The sequence below is a fragment of the Rhamphochromis sp. 'chilingali' genome (genome assembly GCF_963969265.1).
Source record: "Rhamphochromis sp. 'chilingali' genome assembly, chromosome: 22".
Classification (NCBI taxonomy): Eukaryota; Metazoa; Chordata; class Actinopteri; order Cichliformes; family Cichlidae; genus Rhamphochromis; species Rhamphochromis sp. 'chilingali'.
In genome coordinates this window covers 11,142,214-11,160,618 of record NC_137950.1, presented here as the reverse complement: position 1 = coordinate 11,160,618, position 18,405 = coordinate 11,142,214, and the positions used below count along the sequence as shown (strand labels likewise).

The 18,405-nt window shown below is 42.7% G+C and overlaps 2 protein-coding genes across 2 annotated transcripts; one reads left to right on the top strand and one right to left on the bottom strand.

Moving 5' to 3' along the window:
* The first annotated feature begins 1,216 nt into the window (after positions 1-1,216).
* bhlha15 (basic helix-loop-helix family, member a15) lies at positions 1,217-3,316 on the top strand. The gene is made up of 2 exons (XM_080872828.1): positions 1,217-1,382; positions 1,980-3,316. Exon 2 carries the CDS (start codon positions 2,029-2,031, stop codon positions 2,578-2,580), a length of 552 nt encoding a protein of 183 aa, XP_080728954.1. The 5' UTR covers positions 1,217-1,382; positions 1,980-2,028; the 3' UTR covers positions 2,581-3,316.
* Positions 3,317-3,387: 71 nt separating this feature from the next.
* tecpr1a (tectonin beta-propeller repeat containing 1a) lies at positions 3,388-18,298 on the bottom strand. Its single transcript, XM_080872825.1, has 24 exons — positions 18,103-18,298; positions 15,324-15,563; positions 14,618-14,800; positions 14,411-14,533; positions 14,202-14,321; positions 13,746-13,920; positions 13,565-13,665; positions 12,996-13,097; positions 12,721-12,869; positions 12,037-12,632; positions 11,732-11,877; positions 11,491-11,646; positions 11,171-11,320; positions 10,875-11,032; positions 10,546-10,776; positions 8,398-8,494; positions 8,116-8,195; positions 7,940-7,996; positions 7,504-7,678; positions 6,746-6,881; positions 6,513-6,605; positions 6,262-6,368; positions 5,926-6,045; positions 3,388-4,824 (listed from the first exon to the last, which is right to left on the bottom strand). The coding sequence occupies exons 2-24, from the start codon at positions 15,546-15,548 to the stop codon at positions 4,681-4,683; spliced, it is 3,624 nt and encodes a 1,207-aa protein (XP_080728951.1). The 5' UTR covers positions 15,549-15,563; positions 18,103-18,298; the 3' UTR covers positions 3,388-4,680.
* Positions 18,299-18,405: the final 107 nt, after the last annotated feature.

Sequence of the window (18,405 nt, the reverse complement as noted above, 5' to 3'; positions counted from 1 at the left end):
TGTAATGTGTGTGTTTTTTTTAGTTTTCTAGTGGCCTGAGGCTGTCCATCAGAAGTAATGTAATGCAAAAAATGCAGCTCAAAAAGTTTGTCTGTTGAAAAGCAAATATTGGAGCAAAGTTTAAACGAGGCCTACATTCAGCTGTAGCCTGGAGGACTGTATTCAAATGAAGCAGCAGAAGGTGATAAGTCACAATGGAAAATATGTTAACTGTTCAGACGAACTAACTTTACTACAGTTGTCTTAAAGGTAAGAGCACGTCTGCAGCTTAACAGAAAAAGAAGAAGGTTTACTTGCATTCACCTGAATGAATAAAAAAGCATTTCACAGTTGGAAATGCTGTTGCTGAGCGTGTTATCAGCATATCAGTATGGAAAAAAGAGCAGTTTTTGTAAGGGTTTTTAAAATATTAGACCATACCACTCAATTCCACCACTGCAATCTCATTATATTGCCTTAATTGTTTTTTTAAATGAAATACAGTAAAGTAAAACTCCTCAGTTACATTAGTTAGCCAGTAAATCCTTAACATTTTGCTTGTCAACTGCAAAACGACTACACTTTCTAGAAATGGGAAGCAGGAAACGCAAAAATATCACATCAGAATATTCCTAATTCACCAGGTAAACTGGCCAAACTAACACTGAAAGGGTTTCAATTAAATATTTTTTTCATCACTGAACTACTGCACACAAATTTTCACTGTTCTCAGAATCTATGCAAATGTCAGCTGGAACTTGTGAATGGTAAGTACGCATATTCAACCAATTATTTAGTTAATATTTTATAAAAGTACTCCATGTATTTCACTTTCTGAACTGAATAGTCGTGTTCTGACTGCTATTTGTGCTTTTTCTCAAATGAACAGCACAGATATTAAAGCACACAGCCTGCAGGACACTTAGATCTGTCTCCCTAACCATGTCTATATAAGATGATCCCTGGATTTGAATGCTGCTTCCACCAACTACTAAGTATCGTTGGAAAACATTAGTGGGAGCCAAAGTTAATCTGAATCCCCCAAAAATCAAAATCAAAAACATCCTAGTATAAATGTAAGTTCAGTATAATTCTTGCACATCTGTGGCTTTCTGCAGCAACAGCAGCAGGTTGTTGGGAGGTTTAGGGTTGAGGGCGGAGCTAGCGGGGGAAAGGGCTGTCTCTCTGATTGGCTGAACAGCGCGACGTGTACATCTGTTAGCAACAGGTAGCCGTTCACGTGTGACAGTTATCTGTGAGCCTCGCGCTGATGTGCTGCTCTCGCGCTCCTTCATTCCCACTGCTCCTTTAATTGACTTTATGTCGCTGATCATGTCCGGCTGCATGCTGACGCCTTTTCTGTAAAAAGAAACAGGAAGGAGAATATTAGTATAATTTCCCAGGTAAGGCTTTTAGTTCCCTTCCATTTGTGTTGTGAGTGAATTTGACTTGTGTCTACTCATCTTCATATCGGTCACAGCACTGCCGTTGGTGTGATTAAGCTGAGGTTAGGGAAATAATGACGATGATGGAGACATACACGTTTTTTTTTATTGTGCGTACTTATCTATGTAAAACAGCTTTATCTGACAGCGTGTGATAGTATAGTTTAAACTGTCACTGTTTGTAAATTCACATTTAAAATATATAATAGTAATAGAACCTCTTCTTAAATAAGTTTAGGAGCTGATGGTTTAGTCTTATTATGTGAAACCAAACTATGCAGTGAGTTAAAGTGAAGTTAAAAAGCTTTGCTGTTGCTGTGAGCTGCCAGGTCTGTTTTTGTGAGTGTAACCTTGACATGGGTATTATCTCTGAACTGTGGGGTAAGAAGTGTGGAGTAACAGACCAACATCATGGAGTTTTCACACTGCAAAAGTCTGATTAGATACAACAGGATGCCAAGTTGTTTAAACTGGAGCTGACTGAAGGAAAACTATGAAGCGGGCCACTTTATATCCTTTTTTTCTTGTCCTTAACACTCCTATCTTGTCTTCCAGGTTTGTTGAACCTGAGATCTGTTCTGTCAGAGATAAGGGGAGTAGCAAGATGAAATCCAAAGGGAAGGCTGTGAAGCCATCCAGAAGGACCTGGTCCGACCCGGAGCCGGAATTCGAGCCAGACACAGAGCCGGGCTCCAGTGAGCAGGAAGGCTCAGAGGCCTCGGTCCGGATCCGTGGCTCCTGGAGGGGCTCTCTGAGGAGCGGCAATGGCAAGAGGCAGGGAGGAGGCCGGCGACGCAAGCACGGCTCCAGCACCAAAGAGCGCAGCATCCGTCGACTGGAAAGCAACGAAAGGGAACGCCAGCGCATGCACAAACTCAACAACGCCTTCCAAGCACTGCGCGAGGCCATCCCGCATGTGAAAACCGAGAAGAAGCTGTCCAAGATCGAAACGCTGACCCTGGCTAAGAATTACATCAAAGCTTTAACCACCATCATCCTGGATATGTCAGGGGGCTGCCTGCCTGCTGGCGGGGTCCCTTCAGAGGCCAGCGCTGCCAAGCTCCTCCAGTGCTACCAGCAGCACCTGGAGGAAGAGGGGGAGGAAGGTCTCACCCAATACCTCACCAGTATGCATAGCTTCAGCCAGCAAAGCTAACAGTAAGATTAAAGCAAGGGGAGCCACCAGGAGGAGGGCTGGACAAATCAAACATTACCCACTTCCTACAGTCACACTCTTAGAGACGTTCAGCTGTGTTTTCTGTAGGAAGTGGGCTCCCCCCCCAGATCATAGACCTCTAATAAATGCTAGCAAGAAGTGAGCTGTGCAGAACTCCATGCAAAATATGGAAGGATTTTATACAGCAGACATGAAGAATGCAGACTGGAAAGTGAAACCAAATGGACCATAGTTGTGTAATGTATGTGCCCAGGAAAGAAGGGCTGCTTTTTTTTCACCCTCATGTTTTTTTTTCCTTCTTCTTGCGTGTTGTGGTTTAAACTGGGGAAGGGGATTGTTCTCTTTTGTGTTATCTTGCCATCTTCTTGTATCGACTCTTGAGAAACCTGCTCAGTGTAACCTCGAGCCATAACTGTTGCATCCATGAAAGAAAGACAACCAAGCAGAAGGCTTAAATATTGAGGTGTTGTTGCAAGAAAGCGCTCACAATGATAATCCACCCTTGATCTGAACGCGTAGCTCATTTCTCTTCTTCTGCACACAGAAGAGTTCTTAAAGGCACAGATGCTATTTAACGTGTATGTTACTTGCTTATCCCCTCTCCCTGCTGTGTTTCCATGTGTGTTTAAGCTGCAAACTTTGTGTGAAACATCATAACGGGGGAAAAAAAACATTTGAGAAGTTGTTATTAATAAATACATGTATTTATTATTGACACAGACTGTTTCTTTTTTTGACCACACACAATGTTCAGTATTCACAGATAATAGAGATCTCACTTGCAACATTTACAAATAGTTCAGCAGGTTTAGCAGCTATTGACATAAACTGATGCCCGTGCATGATGTTTAGTAGTCCGTGTAATATAACAACTGCCACGATACTGAGTAGATACTAGTATTTTGCAATCTTGCAACAAAAGATAATGTTTTTTTCCCCCCTTACTGCTCAGTCATTCTACAACCATTATGTCAAAGGAAGTTAACAGCATGCAGCACTCCTGAGAAAGAGGAAGGTTCAGTTTGAGCGTTTCAGCTATAAGACTACAGTAATTTTCCTCTTTTTTACAATATTCACCAGTGTACATGCTTCATGATAATGATAGATTTTTTTTTAGGTAATAACATCAGAAGTCTTTGCACAAGGCATGTGTAAGTTTAAACCAGTGTAGGTGTTCTAACAGCTGCTACATCCTGGCACCAAATAGCAGTCCATGGGTAAACCTCTACGATCTGTCTAGAAACAATACTTGACTGATTAGAAGTGACTAATGCTAATTACACAGCGTGTTTTGGAGTGTAGTTTTACAATTCTCTCAGCCAGTGTCATTCAGCTAACAGTGGGTTCAGTTTACCTCACAAGCTGACTTTTTACATGCAATAATCACCCCAATTCTTGTCTTCAGAATCCAAATGATGACACATAGATGCACATAAAAGTATTCAGTAGTGCAGATGCTGTGCCAGATCAGCAGACAAAAGGAGCAGACAAGTAAACAAAGATAAAACTTCAGATTAACTGGCCCTATTGACTTGTTGCTCACAGGATAAAATGCAAAATAACACTCATTCTGAAGCTGGTGGTCCAGCAACTATTCAACTACAATTCAAGCACATTTTAAAAAATATACATCTTTCATATAAACCCCCCCTACCATCTTAACCTTAACTTGTTGTGGTAATCTATACACAAAAACCACACATATCATGAACATCACATCCTGATTAATAAATAAGGACAAAAATGAATTAAGACCACTAAGTTCAATGGCAAAAGACTAACCGCACTTACAGAAACAGACACAAAAATGCCGTGACCATCACATGAATGCCTAGTACAAATGAAAAACAACACAGGGACAGATCAGATAAGCATGTTTGTCATCAGAGATGGCTCTGATTGTCTGAGATCCATTGCTCTGTTTCACCGGCTCACAAGGTGTGAAAACTCCAACCTCAGGATTTAAGGATCACCTTGCTATTCCAGTGTTAAAATAAGCTGTGCTTTAAAAAAATACTACAAAGGTAATCTGAGTTTTGTTTCTTTTTATACAGTTTGTGTGCACAAATTTGTGTTTGTCTAACATCCTGAAGTACTGCTGTCGACCTCCGTGTTCCTGACTTCCAGCAGGCTCCGAGGGGATGAGGTGTCTGTTAGAGAGGGAAAACGGATGTGGGGCGGTTCTACAGAGTTCCCTCTGACTGTGATATGGTCCCATCCACCCTAAAAACAGTGACACAGGGGTGATAATTATTATTACTGAGGATAAGCTTGTTTACCATCTGTCTATAAGCACTAAACAAAGCCTTGAAAACTGGGAGCCACACCTTTCTGTTGTTGTTCTACTGCAGTTTGCACATGAAGACTGAAGTGTTCCAGCAACTAATATTTACTCTACTGTTCTTGTTTTTTTCAAACGGCAATAAGCTTGATATACTTTGTGTTGGTAATTGTAGTTTTCAACACCTCCCATCCAACTCATATTAAAAAAAATCCCCCATAAAAACTGCATATATAAAATGTGACCCCTCTTTTTTAATGAAAAAAATAAACAAGCCAAAAGAAAATAATATTACAATTAGCATGTTGAACACACCCCAGATTATGTGCAGCGTTTACTTTACTTGAACAAGCTGCACAGGATGCTTGATGATGCTTTTTAGCATTAAAAAACAAGGAGACAAACTTCAGCAGATAACAGAAAAAAATCTAAGTCTGTGGGAAAATGTGATGTATAAATATATCTGCTGGAGACTGCCGTGCTCAAAATATCAACAACTACCAATAAAATGCTGCATTACTGTGATAACAATATGCCTTTATTTTGTTGCATTTTGGGAAGGACAGTAAAAAAAATGGTGACAATTCACTCATGACACATATACAGTAGAGGAAATTATTGGACCTCATGTTGAATAAGTTTGCTCACTCACGAAGAAACAAGTAGTTTCTAATTTGTTATGGTAGTTTTACTTTACTGGAAAGAGATATATATCAACCAAAAATCCAGAAAAAACATATTACGTTAAAAGTTATAAATTGATTTGCAAATCACTGACTGAACTAAGATTACAGATTACAATCAGTCCAGTCAATCGCAAATACTCCTGATCACCTGGATGGAAACTGAATTGCTTTCATATTGGAGCTGTTTTTCTGCAAAGGGTACATGACGACTTCAGCACACTGAGGATCTTGATAAATAAATCGAGATCATGTGTTTTTTGGTTGATATTCTTTCTCTCCACTAAAATGAAACTAGCATAGAAGTTAGAAATTGTTCAGAAACTGTTATTTTCCAGTCATACTGTTCGGTTTCTTTACCCCAATGCCATAGTCCCAGGACTGTCCTTTGGGCTGCATGGGTTGGACTGCGAGTCGATGGCACACCGTCCCGCAGCTTAGACTGTGGCTGCCCTGCACCTTGTCTGCTATGATCCATACCTGCAGTCCCAAAACAAAAGCAACAAAATCACCCACAAATAAACACGCGGTGTGGTACGTGTTCCCTGAACTGAATCACTTTTACATTACAAGCGCCACAAATTAGAAAGACAAGAAGTCTGAACCTCCATGCCTATAAATATGTGAGGTAAAATCTGTTAACTGCATTCAGCTTTTAAGGATGAAATGGATGAAGGTGGTGCCATAATGTCCTACCTGGTCCAGAGGGCCTACAGAGACTTTGCGGACATTGTTAGATACGTGTTCCCAGGAGGAGCCCTGAGGGTAGCTGGGGGTCACACCCTGTCGGTACCACAGGTTACCTTGATAGAAAAACACCCACATCAGACATCTCGTAAAAATACATACCAGGAACTATAAACAGAACACACTACATCATTCATCTATAAAAGTAACTTATAAACCTAAGCTGTAAATAAAAATCTGTGCTGCGTTTTGTGCTTTACCGTTCTCATCTACAGTGTAGACCGATGTTCTTCCCACAGATACCTGCTTCAGCTTCTGTTTGGCTGGAGATGGGATGTGGTACCAACAATCTCCTGCAGAGGGAGACACCCGCACACATAAAACACAGGTAAAATGCATCTGCTTGAGTAAATTTTATTTCAATATGCAGACATGACAAATGCAATTAAAATTTTCAGCCTTCACTGTCAGTTTTCATTTTTTCCCCACTGACCTGCCGGGTTCTGTGGTGACACAGATCCCCTGTAGAAGGCAGATCCGTCCCTGGCAATAGCCCACACCTGGCTGGCAGCCCCAATGGAGATGGACTTGAAAGGCTGGTCTGTTCCCACGTGGAGCCATGAAGATCCCTGAGAGAGCAGACAGAGAAAGCACTGCCTCTCAAAAACCTGCTTCTCCATATTCAGATGTTCATAAACAGAAATAAAAGAAACTTTGGAGGTTTTTGGTCCATTGATAAACATCATTTCTTTTTTTCCCCCTTTCCTTTTTTGTCTTTAGAAGCACTAATAAATTTAGCATAAAATAATACAATAATTATCTTTCTCCAAATGAGAAATTAAGCCAAATATAGCTACCCTAACTCTGGCAAATCTGCATGCTGCAAGCCGCTTTTCAACCCACAACCAGCTCCTATTCATGGAACGTCTGACTTAGTCAGTCATCATTATCATCATATCATATTTCTTGTCATTAATGCCCTGCTGATAGAAATTACAATCTTCTTTTGACTGAAGTGGTTGTATTTGAAATAAATGCAAATATCTCTCAAACTCTCCACACTAGAAGCCCACATTAGAACTAAAAGAACCTCCACAGTAAAAATAAGTGACAACGTGCTAATGCACCTCTCTGTACTTTGCGTGCATTTGTTATGCAAGCGGAAAAAATGACAATAAGCTTTAATGGTTGCTCTCCAAAGATGTTAAACCAGTTCATTTGGTGTCCGCTTGCATATTATTAATGACTCACAGCAGGCGTCAGGGCGGTGACTCCCAGTCGGCAAAGCACGTCGCCCTTGTTACTGATCGCCCACACAGGAACCATGTCCACGGTGCTCTGAGCTGCACATGGCAGGATGGTCACATCACTTAGTGCGATGGGGGGAACTTCTTGCCAAGGTCCTGTAGTGGTCAGTTTACACTTCCTGCGCATTAAGGCCAAATAAACAGGTGTCCTTGACAACAAATCTCTTCAGTTAAATACCTTCCTGCACATTATTTCAGATTCTCTCCAGAATTTAAAATTCTACAGTAACAAACGTTATATGATTAACACCATAATATATTGTGCTGATTATGGCCCATTTGTCCCAGTCTGATTAAAAAACAAACACAGGGATGGCAACTTTCAGAGTGCTGTGTACCTGCTGAATAAATAGTGCACAGACCAATGCTTTTTATAGTACCTTGCCCATCGCCTACGACGCACAAAGTCCTTCATCGTTTTATAGCCATGATATGACCTGCACAGACACATGGGGAAGCGAAAGAATGAATTAAAGGAAAGATAAATAAATCAAGATCATAGTTTGAACCAAGTGAAGCAGCAGGTGGGGTTTCAGGAACAGCATATGAAACCTACGCTGGAAAATCAGCTGCATACTGCCAGCCTTCTCTGTCCGTCCCGCCAGACACGCTGTAGTCGATAGCCCATTCTGACACCTGAAAACAGCAAACAGGGGAAGTGAAACACTCAACGCACCTGCAGATCTGGCCACACCCCTTATGTGTGATATATTTAAGAAAAGATAGTAGTATTTTTCAAACTAATGGTTAGAAGGCAAGAATAGCAGCTACTGTAATTATCACAGAGAAGGTTACAGATCAACACGGGGAATCTCCCACTGTGGGTGTGTTTGCCTACCCATGTCCACTGAGGGGAGGGAGGTTTTGTATTTGCTTTGGTGCACTCGTGTAGCCCTGAAGCATCACTCCACATGTAGCGGTCTGTTGGTAAGCCTCTAAAAGAAAGAATAGCAACGTTCAATGACAGAAAACACACACAAATCAAAACAACATGTGATTCAGCTGAAATGACTGTTAAAATATATTGTCTATTTGTCACATCAGAGTGCAATGGCAAAGTTTTAAATGTTTCCACAATTGCTCGGTTTATGTAAACATAATAATAATAAAATAAAATAAAGAAATCTCAAATGGACTTGATGAGATGTTGGCTTTTGGTGTAGCTAGGCAACCTTTCAGTACACTGTTCATCAGCTGGTCTTTGTGGAAACTAGGATCCTGTTTCTTTTCTGGGCTCCGTCTCCCCCCAAAATACAAAAATAAAATAAGAATCACACATATATTAATGTAAAAAAAACAAACAACTAAAATCCACTGTTGTAACAGTTAAAGTGGAAGAGAATGGGATCAGAAATTCTCGATTAACTTATTTTTAGTGAAACACCTGCACCTGCTGGTGTTGGCAGGGAGAGACTAAAAAAATGACACCTACCTACTGCAGCTTTTACAAATGCATGAGATTTATTACATTTATTACATGTGAAAATTTCCCCTCTTTACAGTTATATTTGTCTGAGTGCAGAGGAGATAACAGGAGATGGGCTGTTACAGGAGGAGTGCTGGATAGGGCCCTAGAAGAGCATCAACACAGAAGCAGGACTGGTATGAGCACAGGTCCCACTAAAGGATGAAACCGTCACAGAGTCTGTTTTGGGCAGTTTTGCTCAGAAACATGAACATGCCTATTATAAGTATTTTTGTAGGGCTCCTTTTTCTCCATGCACAAAGGAGCAAATACCGGTCCTGCTGTTGGGTTGACGCTCTGTCTCTCTCAAAACATTCTTGCAATTTTACTTATGCGTGTACTATGTTAGACAAGCTGTACTACCGGTGCAATGTAAATGCCAAAAAGCAAAACTAGAGTAAATTCAGTCAGGAGTGATCACATAAAACAAATATGTAGAACTGCCTTCATACATTTGTGCAATCACTAAAATTACAAACATCCTGTTTCGAGTGATGCTAAAAAATTATTTCATGCATTTATTTCCTCTAGGTTGGACTATCGTAATTCATTATTATCATGTTTCTCTGAAATCTCGGTGAAAAGCCTTCAGCTGAATGCTGCAGCGAGAGCACTGACAGGAAGCAGTTAGAATATATTTCTCTCGTACTGGCTTCTCTTCATTGGCTCCCTCTTAAAATCCTTTTCTAAAATTCCGATCTTAGAGACTTCACAGTATCCTAACAGAGCACATCACTCTGAGACTGCTGGCTTACTTGAGTTTTCAAGTAAGCTTTCAGGCCCATCTTCTGTGCAACCAGGTCCCAGTTTGGATTTGGGAGACAGACACCCTCTCTATTTTCAAGATCAGGCTTAAAACGTTCCTTTTAGGTAAAGCTTATAGTTAAGCCTGAACCATAACTTAGTTGCAATAGGCTGTAGTGGGTGAGTATTTCTTCTTCACTTACCTCTTTATGTTTATATTCGATTGCATTTAACCATTAGTAATCATTAAATTATTTTGTCCCGTCTCCCTCCGCTCACCCCCCAAATGGTCATGGGAACGGCCGCCTCTCCCTGAACTTGATTCTGCTGGAGGTTTCTTCCTGTTAAAAGGGAGTTTTTCCTTCCCATTGTCACCAAGTGATTACTTATAGGGGGTTGTGGGATTGTTGGGGTTATCTCTGTATTACTGTAGGGTTTTTACCATATAAAATAAACCATCTTGAGGTGACTGTTGATGTGAATTTGTGCTACATAAATACAAGTGAATTGAACTGTTGCTTCTCCGGTGCACCTGCTCCTGTACTTGCACCAGCTTAGATTAAATTAATTCTTATGGTTCCTAAAAGGACAGATTGGTATCCCTGGAGTTTAACTGACTTTGTGTTACACAGTGGACATATTGTACAGCTAGGTATTAGACTGGATATTTCTGTGTCCTTGACATAGCAGAATTAACTCTACAAAACAAATTATCGCATATATTCTGACAACACTTTCCAACAATAAAGCGACAGAAGCTCCACTCTTGCACAGTACCTGTTGGTGTAGCCAGTAACGGGGTTCCACCGCTGATTCTCATAAATGTAAACGCTCTTAACGTCCGTCTGGGTGTAAATATTATCTGTGCTGCTTGCCAATCCCTGGAAGAACCCTCCTCCGTAGCCCCCGGTGTAGATCCAGGCTGTGTGGTCAAAGCCGATCCCCCACACTATCCCAACACTGTTACACTCCACTATATGCAGATGGCCTCCAACCTGCCGCCAGAACCTGCAGAGAGGAAAGAAATAAAGCTAAGTGGTTAGAATAGAAAGTCATATAGCAGAAGGTTAAAGCCATCAGTCTAGTGACGTGCAGCTCATTCTTACATCTGGTCGCAGGGTGTCGGGTAAGGCACGGCCTCTAGGCCAGGTGAGGGCTCACTGACAAAGATGTCCCCTTTACAGGTAATGGACCAGATGGCCTGTTTGGCGGGAGGACCCTGGATCCCCCTTGAGTCACAGCATGACACACTCAACAATGCCAGCTGAAGAGCAGGACAGAGCAGGCGGAGGGAGGCAAAGATGGAGAAACAAATGACATTTTTAGATGATATACATGAATAAATGCTGCATAGTATTACATTATTACTTTCCACTGTGCTATTTTTTCTTTCCATACCCACCCAATCATGCATTTCCAGCTCTGTGGCAGCCGCTAATCGAATAGGCCACCTCTGTTTGGTCCGCTCAGGAGTATAGATGGCAAAAGTGTGTTTGGAGTCATTTAGCACAGGAACCAGGATGGTAACTTCATTGATAAAGGCATGCAGGTACTAAAAGAAGTGTTAGAAAAGAGAAGTTGAAATATACAGTAAGCCTTCAGTAAGCCAGTCTGCTTTGGTGTTATGTCGCAGCCAGCGGTAAATGATAATCAAAGAAAAGTTAACACATGAAACTTAAGGAAGACACTTTTTTACTAAACAAACGCACACTTCCGTCTAACCTTCTTTTCCTCATAATAGTTGTAATAGATGAACAGGATGCCGTCCTTGTTGCCCTCCGGTCCTGAGAACTGCTCCAAGGCAAAATGAACATCTATCCACTTATGTGGCTTCCAGTCTCTCCACCACTGCATGCTTCCCTTCTTCACCCACACAGACTGCAACAGGATTGGATCAAGTGAACGAATCAAATGACATGCTAATGAAAGAAACGGGTGGTAAAGTGCATGGTTGAGAAGGTACCTGTTCTATGGCTTGTTCATAATGTTTGAAATTATCAATCTCTCTCCTGGTCCGCTCGCTGAGTTGCTCAAAGATTTGTTTTCGCCAAGCTGCCGTCTGGGCTGGACTGACTGACAAACTCATGGACTGGACTGACTGGACTAAGGCTGGATGAATAAAAAGACAAAAATAATGACATCAATGCTGCTTCATTGAAACTGAGCATAAGCACTGACTTATCATCCTTTTATACAAGTTACATGTTACTTAAAGTTACATAAAAATCTAAACGTTCAATCACCGGTGAGTTAGCTCACTGAACTCACATGCAGTGTTCACAGAGTTAAACCAGCTGAGCTGGGAGTGACTGTCCACAGAGCAGCCTCCTCCACTGACCCAGGCCCACAGAGGGTGCTCGTCTCCACCATAAGGATCCTCCATGGCAAGGGTGTAAGTGGCTACTGAGGACAAGCTGCAGGTGTCAGCTGAGTCCAGCACTGCTCCAGTTTGAGCCTGCTGGCTCTGTGCCTCCTCCAGATCCACATTACTCCACTGGGTATCAAGAGGGCTGCCAGACTGGCTAGGAGAGAGAGCAACACCAGCGCAGGGGGCTTTGGCATCTCCTTCGTGTGAGATGGTGTCCTCCTCTAGGACAGTGGGAGTGGCTTTTCCAACATCTCTCGAGGTCTTCCCCGATTCTCGATCGGAGACGAGTTCAGAGATGAAGCTGTCGCTGGTGACCTTGGGGATACGGGGTTTGGGAGTGTCAGTGGGCGGGTCAGATGGGGCGTCCACAAAGGTATCCGGGGAGGTGGAGGTGACCAGGCAACCGGGCCCATCTGCAGATCCTTTCTCTAGGTCTGATTCTGCATCACTTGCTACTGACGGAGCACGCACCTCACCACAGAAAAAACATCCGGCACTGAGAAACACAGACAGAGAGAGAATTAACTTTAATATTACATTTTTAAAAAGCTAACTAGAGTGTGTGTCCTCTGAGGCGCATCCACCTCTGCAGGCTGTTTGCGCTGGCGCTGGAGTGGGATCGGTCTCTGTCTCGGGGAACGGTAATAGCCTTCCAAGTTTTCCCACTCAGCTCACTTGAGGTCACGCCTTGTCTGAAGTACACAGCTCGGTCCTCAGAGCTGATAGCCCACACCTATGAACACCAGCAACTTTCAGAAAACCTCAGCATGACTGCATCACTTGCAAACATGCAGTAATAAAGCCATGTAGCAGTCCTTATAAGATTCCCAGCAGTTACACTGAGGACACACTGAATCACCTGGTCGTTCTGTCCTACGTTGATCATGATCATTTCTCCAACCATGCTGATCCAGCCGGAGCCACACGGGTTATGAGAATTCACGCCACGCCTGAACCACACCTGGTAAAGCAGGAGTGTAGAGTGAGAGGTATTCTGAAGACATCGCAGGTTTAATCCCTGCAGTTTTAACAACAAGCTGTTACAAGCCTGTTTAACTATGTTTAGACATTTTTCATGTTGTGTCAGTCACAGTGTTGAAATTAGGAGTGAACTGTGAAGTGCCAACACAGATTATTAAAGTAAAAGATTGGCAGAGCAGCTCCTAATATTTGTTTCTGTTCTTTTACTTCGCATTTGTTGGTCTTTATGCTCCATTTACTGAGCTGAGGAAAGAAATAAATCTTCATTATAAATAAATAAGTGAAACATTTGAAAGCTTTAGCTTGGTCACACTGCCATCTTTGCACATTCAGCTAGTGCAAACTGACCAACAGAATTAGCCACTGACAAAGGAAAATGCTAAATCTTGGAAGTACTTCCACTGATTAAAAGCAGATTTTTTTTACGTGACTGCAGCACTTTCTTACTTTATTGTCCTTCGTCACAACCCAGACCACGTTGTTTCCCACGGCTACGTGTGTAGCTCCCACATCGGAGCTGGGAGACTCCACTATTGCCCAAGAGGCACCTGGATTGCAGGAAATATTAATTCTCAAACATTTACTCAGAAACACCACGTCACCCTCCCATCAGTGAGCCTATTTGTACCTTTAGGGCAGTCTCTGCTTATGCCCTCCCTGACAATGAGCTGCCCCTCCCAGAGCACAGCCCAGACCAGGTCTGCTGGGCCACAGCTGATCTGGACCACCTCTCCAGGTAGAAGCACCTCCTCCCATGAAGCGCCCTCAGGATTATGGTGATAGATTCCCTCTCTAAACCACACCTGAACAGTGACAAAGACAGATTCCGAAAATTAAGAGCTGCTATCAAACAATTTTGGTGTGACACGAATGTATGTGTGAGACAGGATCATTTTAAAGTAGTTACCATGCTGCTAACGTCTAACTCTGCTTTTAATAGCAAATGATTTGAAGCATACACAGTTAATAAACACGAATTACTTCAACAGTCAAGAAATTCTCAATCTGAGCATATAGCAGCATAATAACATTGCCACTGATACCTAAAACAAGGTAGGTGCTGCCCTGTATATATAATCTATACCTTGCCCTGCAGGGATACAGCCCACAGACACAGACGGCCCCTGGGTTCCTCACTAATTTCCCAACCTCCACAGCTGATGTCGCTGAAGGGATCTGGTAGAGTTGTGTGCTGTGAGGGGATCTGCCATGCACACAAGGAAAACAAGAACTTAAAATGCACATTCACCCATCAGCACTCATTACATGCATATGTTATGCAGTAACACCCACCTTAGCCCAGGTGTCCATTGCTTTGTACTTCCTGTAGCGGAGCCATCGCCTGCGACGGACACAGGAGTTCCACTTCTTGTCTTTAGTATAGGTGGCAGGGAAATCGATGGCATAGGTCCATCCCTGGAAACAAACATCTGAACAGGTCACACCAGAGAAAGGAAAAAAGGGCAGTAACTGAAGCAGACACGCATTTTTTAAACTCACCCCTTTCTCTGTGGGCTCTCCCTCAAAGTTTTCATCCACATACCAGTCACCCTCCCACTCCCAGCTGCTGGAGGGCAGCTGGAAGCTGTCCAGAGGTTGGTGCTGCAGACCTGTGACGTCACTCCACTGCCAGCGGTCGCTTGGCAGCAAACGTTCAGAAAAACCGTCTACGGGATTCCAACGCTGACAAAAAGTTGGGCAGAGAAAGTGAACTGCGTTAAAGCCGGTGGTGTTGCCTTTTATTTCATATTAAGGGAAAACAAGAGCACTTTTAGTGAGATATCCCATGAAGATGTAGCCACAAGAATGAAAATGACTGAGTGTCGACCTAATGGGGATAATCTGAAAGAGCAGTGTTAAAAAAAGGTTTCGTGATCTTGCACTGTGAGAATTTTTTCCCATTAAAAACTGGTTTAGGATGCTTCTAAGGTTCACTTGTTAAAGCACGTAGCCTAATGGCTTGTGGATTTAGCAACAGAGAAGTGGGACTCTGCCATATGAGGATGCTGAACATATAATGGGGAACTTTAACTTTCAATTTTACTTGTGCAATAATAATAAAAAGAAAATGTATTACAAACTTGCTTAAAGACAGACAAATAATGTGGGTTCCTTATTACATATTTCTTGGCTTTTACAATAACTTATTTTAATGTAATTACAGTCATTAAAGAATGACAGCCCCCGACTAGTCACAGAGACCCACTTGATTTTCATAGGTCTCCTCTTGGTAGCGGATGGACAGGTCGGAAGCGTGAACGTTCAGGTAGATGTTGTTGTCGCAGGCGATGCCCCAGCAGCACTGCTGTGCCGCCGTGACCCGCTTGAACTCCATCTGGGCATCGCGGCACTGATCCCACTGCTGCCCCGCCGTGGACAGGCCGTAGACCCGCCCATAGACGTCCACAGCCCACAGCAGTGAGACGGGCATGGCTGCACCTGGAACCTGACGAAGAAAATGGGTTAATGCTGATAATGTGGCTTTGAAATTACGTTGTACAATTTCCCAGAATGAATGGCTAAAACACTGAGACGTGTGCCACAACATTTGGCATCAGCTGCTGTGTAAATATGCTGAAGTATGTGTTTAAAAACACTGGGCCTCATAAAAATGTTTTGGACATGGCAAAAATAAGCGAAATTGGCTCAGAGATAGGGTTGGACACTTTAAGCAGATCAGTAAAAACTCAATTTGAATCCTTCACAGTTGGTCCATGCGTGGATTTGTACGTGGAGCCGGCAGTCTAGAACTCCCACTTCCTGGCCGTCTCCTCTAGTTCTCTTGGGAGACACCATGGTGTTCCGATGCCAGCATGGGATTTGTCCCTCCCTTTTAGACATGTGTGAAACATCATCCTAGTCAGATGGTTAAAACACCTTAAATCCCCTTGTAAATGAGTGAGTTCCTGACACTTTCTCTAAAGCTGAGCCCAGAAACACTTTGGAGGAAACACGTTTCAGCTGCTTCTATCTGCAATCTCATTTTTTCAGTCACTCCAAACCATACATGACTATAAATAAAAGCAGGAACATCGATCAGCCAGTAAAACTGACAGTTTTGCTTTCACAGTAAACAGTCTCTTTATCACAACAGATGGATACAGTGATTCTACAATACTGCAGACACTATACCGGTCCATCTGCCTCCCCCACCAATCTCCCTCACTGTATCGCAGTGCATTATGATTTTATCACAAGTGATTCTTTTCTTCCTCAACACTATATCTTATATGAAAAAGTGGGATGGTGTTCCCTAGCAAATCGCAGAGAGCAGCAATGTATGATGTTTGTTTACAAGGCTCTGCTCCCAAGATTCCCTTAGCTTACCATTGCTCCTTGATTGAATTTAAACCAGTACTTACAATGTCAGTTCATGGGACATTTTAACATTAGCTGTACCTCCTGATCAGTCTGAACTTAGAAAACCTGGATTGAAATACTTCACTGCTGATAAATAATGGAAAGAGCTACAAAGAAATTTAAAAATGCAGCTGTACTCTCTGATTTCAGCGGAATATTTTAAATGGTTGCATCTGTCTATCTGCAACTACTTTTGCATATCTTTTTCTTAATATGTGATCATGTCTTTTATTATTTATCTGTCTCAATTTTTGAATGTTTTCTGTACTCAGGCCTCTCGCATTATCCTGCCGTTTCCATGAAAGCATGTACGTGGTCTATAACAATGCTTAGATATGTGTTATGTGTCAAAGTAACATCCACATGGACCCAATGTTGCCCAGCAGAACATTTCTCAAAGCATCACACTGCCTTAGCCGGCTTGCCTTCTTCCCATAGTCCATCGTCGTATCAGGTGTTCCCCAGCAAAACACCCACATGCACCTGGCCGTCCACATGATATCAAATAAACATGCTTCATCAGATTAGGCATATCTTTTGTGGCTCACATGCTCACTGGTGGTGCTTTCAGGCGTAGACAGGGGTCAGCATGGGCACCCTGACTGGTCCGCAGCTATGAAGCCCCATATGCAACAAACTGTGATGGACTTGATTTTGTTTGTTTGCTTCCCCATTTTTATTGCTTCTAAAATGTCAACTATGAGGACAAAATGTTCACTTGCTCCCTAGCATACCCACCCACTAACAGGTGCCATAATGAAGAGATAATCAGAGTTATTCACTTCACCTGTCAGTGGTCAGAATGTCATGCTTGATTAATATAAATATATTTTTCATGACCACTGCATATCAAGCAAAGCATACTACACAATTTAAAATGAGCAGGAGCCTGAAGACATAACCCACCAACAGTACAGAAGGAAAAAGCAGGCCACAATTATACACAAATATGAACAAAGTGTGTGTGGAAAATAGGGAGATAAGGGCCAAATGGCCTCCTTAGAGAACAGTTGTTTACCCATCTGTAAACTAGTTGTTTGGATCATGCGCTGTAGTGGCGATGACCTTTGCACTGCGTTGCTCGATGTCTACTCAGCGCAATTTGCTGACCCACATTTAACACACTATACGTGTGGCATTTGTAATAACCAAGCTTGTATGTGAAATGTACACAGATCACAGAGTGGGCTCTGGGCTAGCTAAGTGGCAGTCAACTGTTTCACAGCATCTCGTAACAAGTAGGGACGCTGCTGCTGCTACAAGGCGTATCCTGTCACTCACAGCTGTACATGCAGCACACACCAGGTTGATGGTAACAATAAAATACATAAAGATATCACACACACACACGTTTGAAGCGACTGCGCTTGTTCACCCGTGGGGCTTACTACCAAGTAATAAAGTACGTAGCTGCCTATTAGCAACGGTGTAAGATTAGCTTGAAATATTGGACTATTTCCTGTAGAGGCGACTGACAGGAGAGGGACATGTGAAATGAAATGCCCCCAAACGAAGGTGTGCAGTAAAGCCAGCTCTATGATTTAACGATGCTCAGTTTGTTTTGGTACAGGCTTACGGGCTTAGCCGGATAGAAATAGCAAACAGAAAGAGTTCAAGCAGCCAACCTTGAGCCTCCTCTCATAAAGCGGCTGTCGGCGGTGGTGAGAAGTCACAGCTGTTCAGTCATCCAGTGGAGAAGGATCGTAAGCTGTCCGAGTCATTCTGTGTGCCGTAGCTGCTCACTCACGGCAGAAATGATTCAGTTTGAAACAGGAAGTGCTGTTACTTCTGTTCCCACTGGCAGTTTCCGTGGCAGCAGGCGCTTGTAGAGGTGCTGTTTAGCAGACAAGCAGCAGAGGGCGCTGTAAAGCTATAATTCATGTTCAGGCTATTCAGGAGTAGTACTGTGCAAATATCCCGAGCTCTCT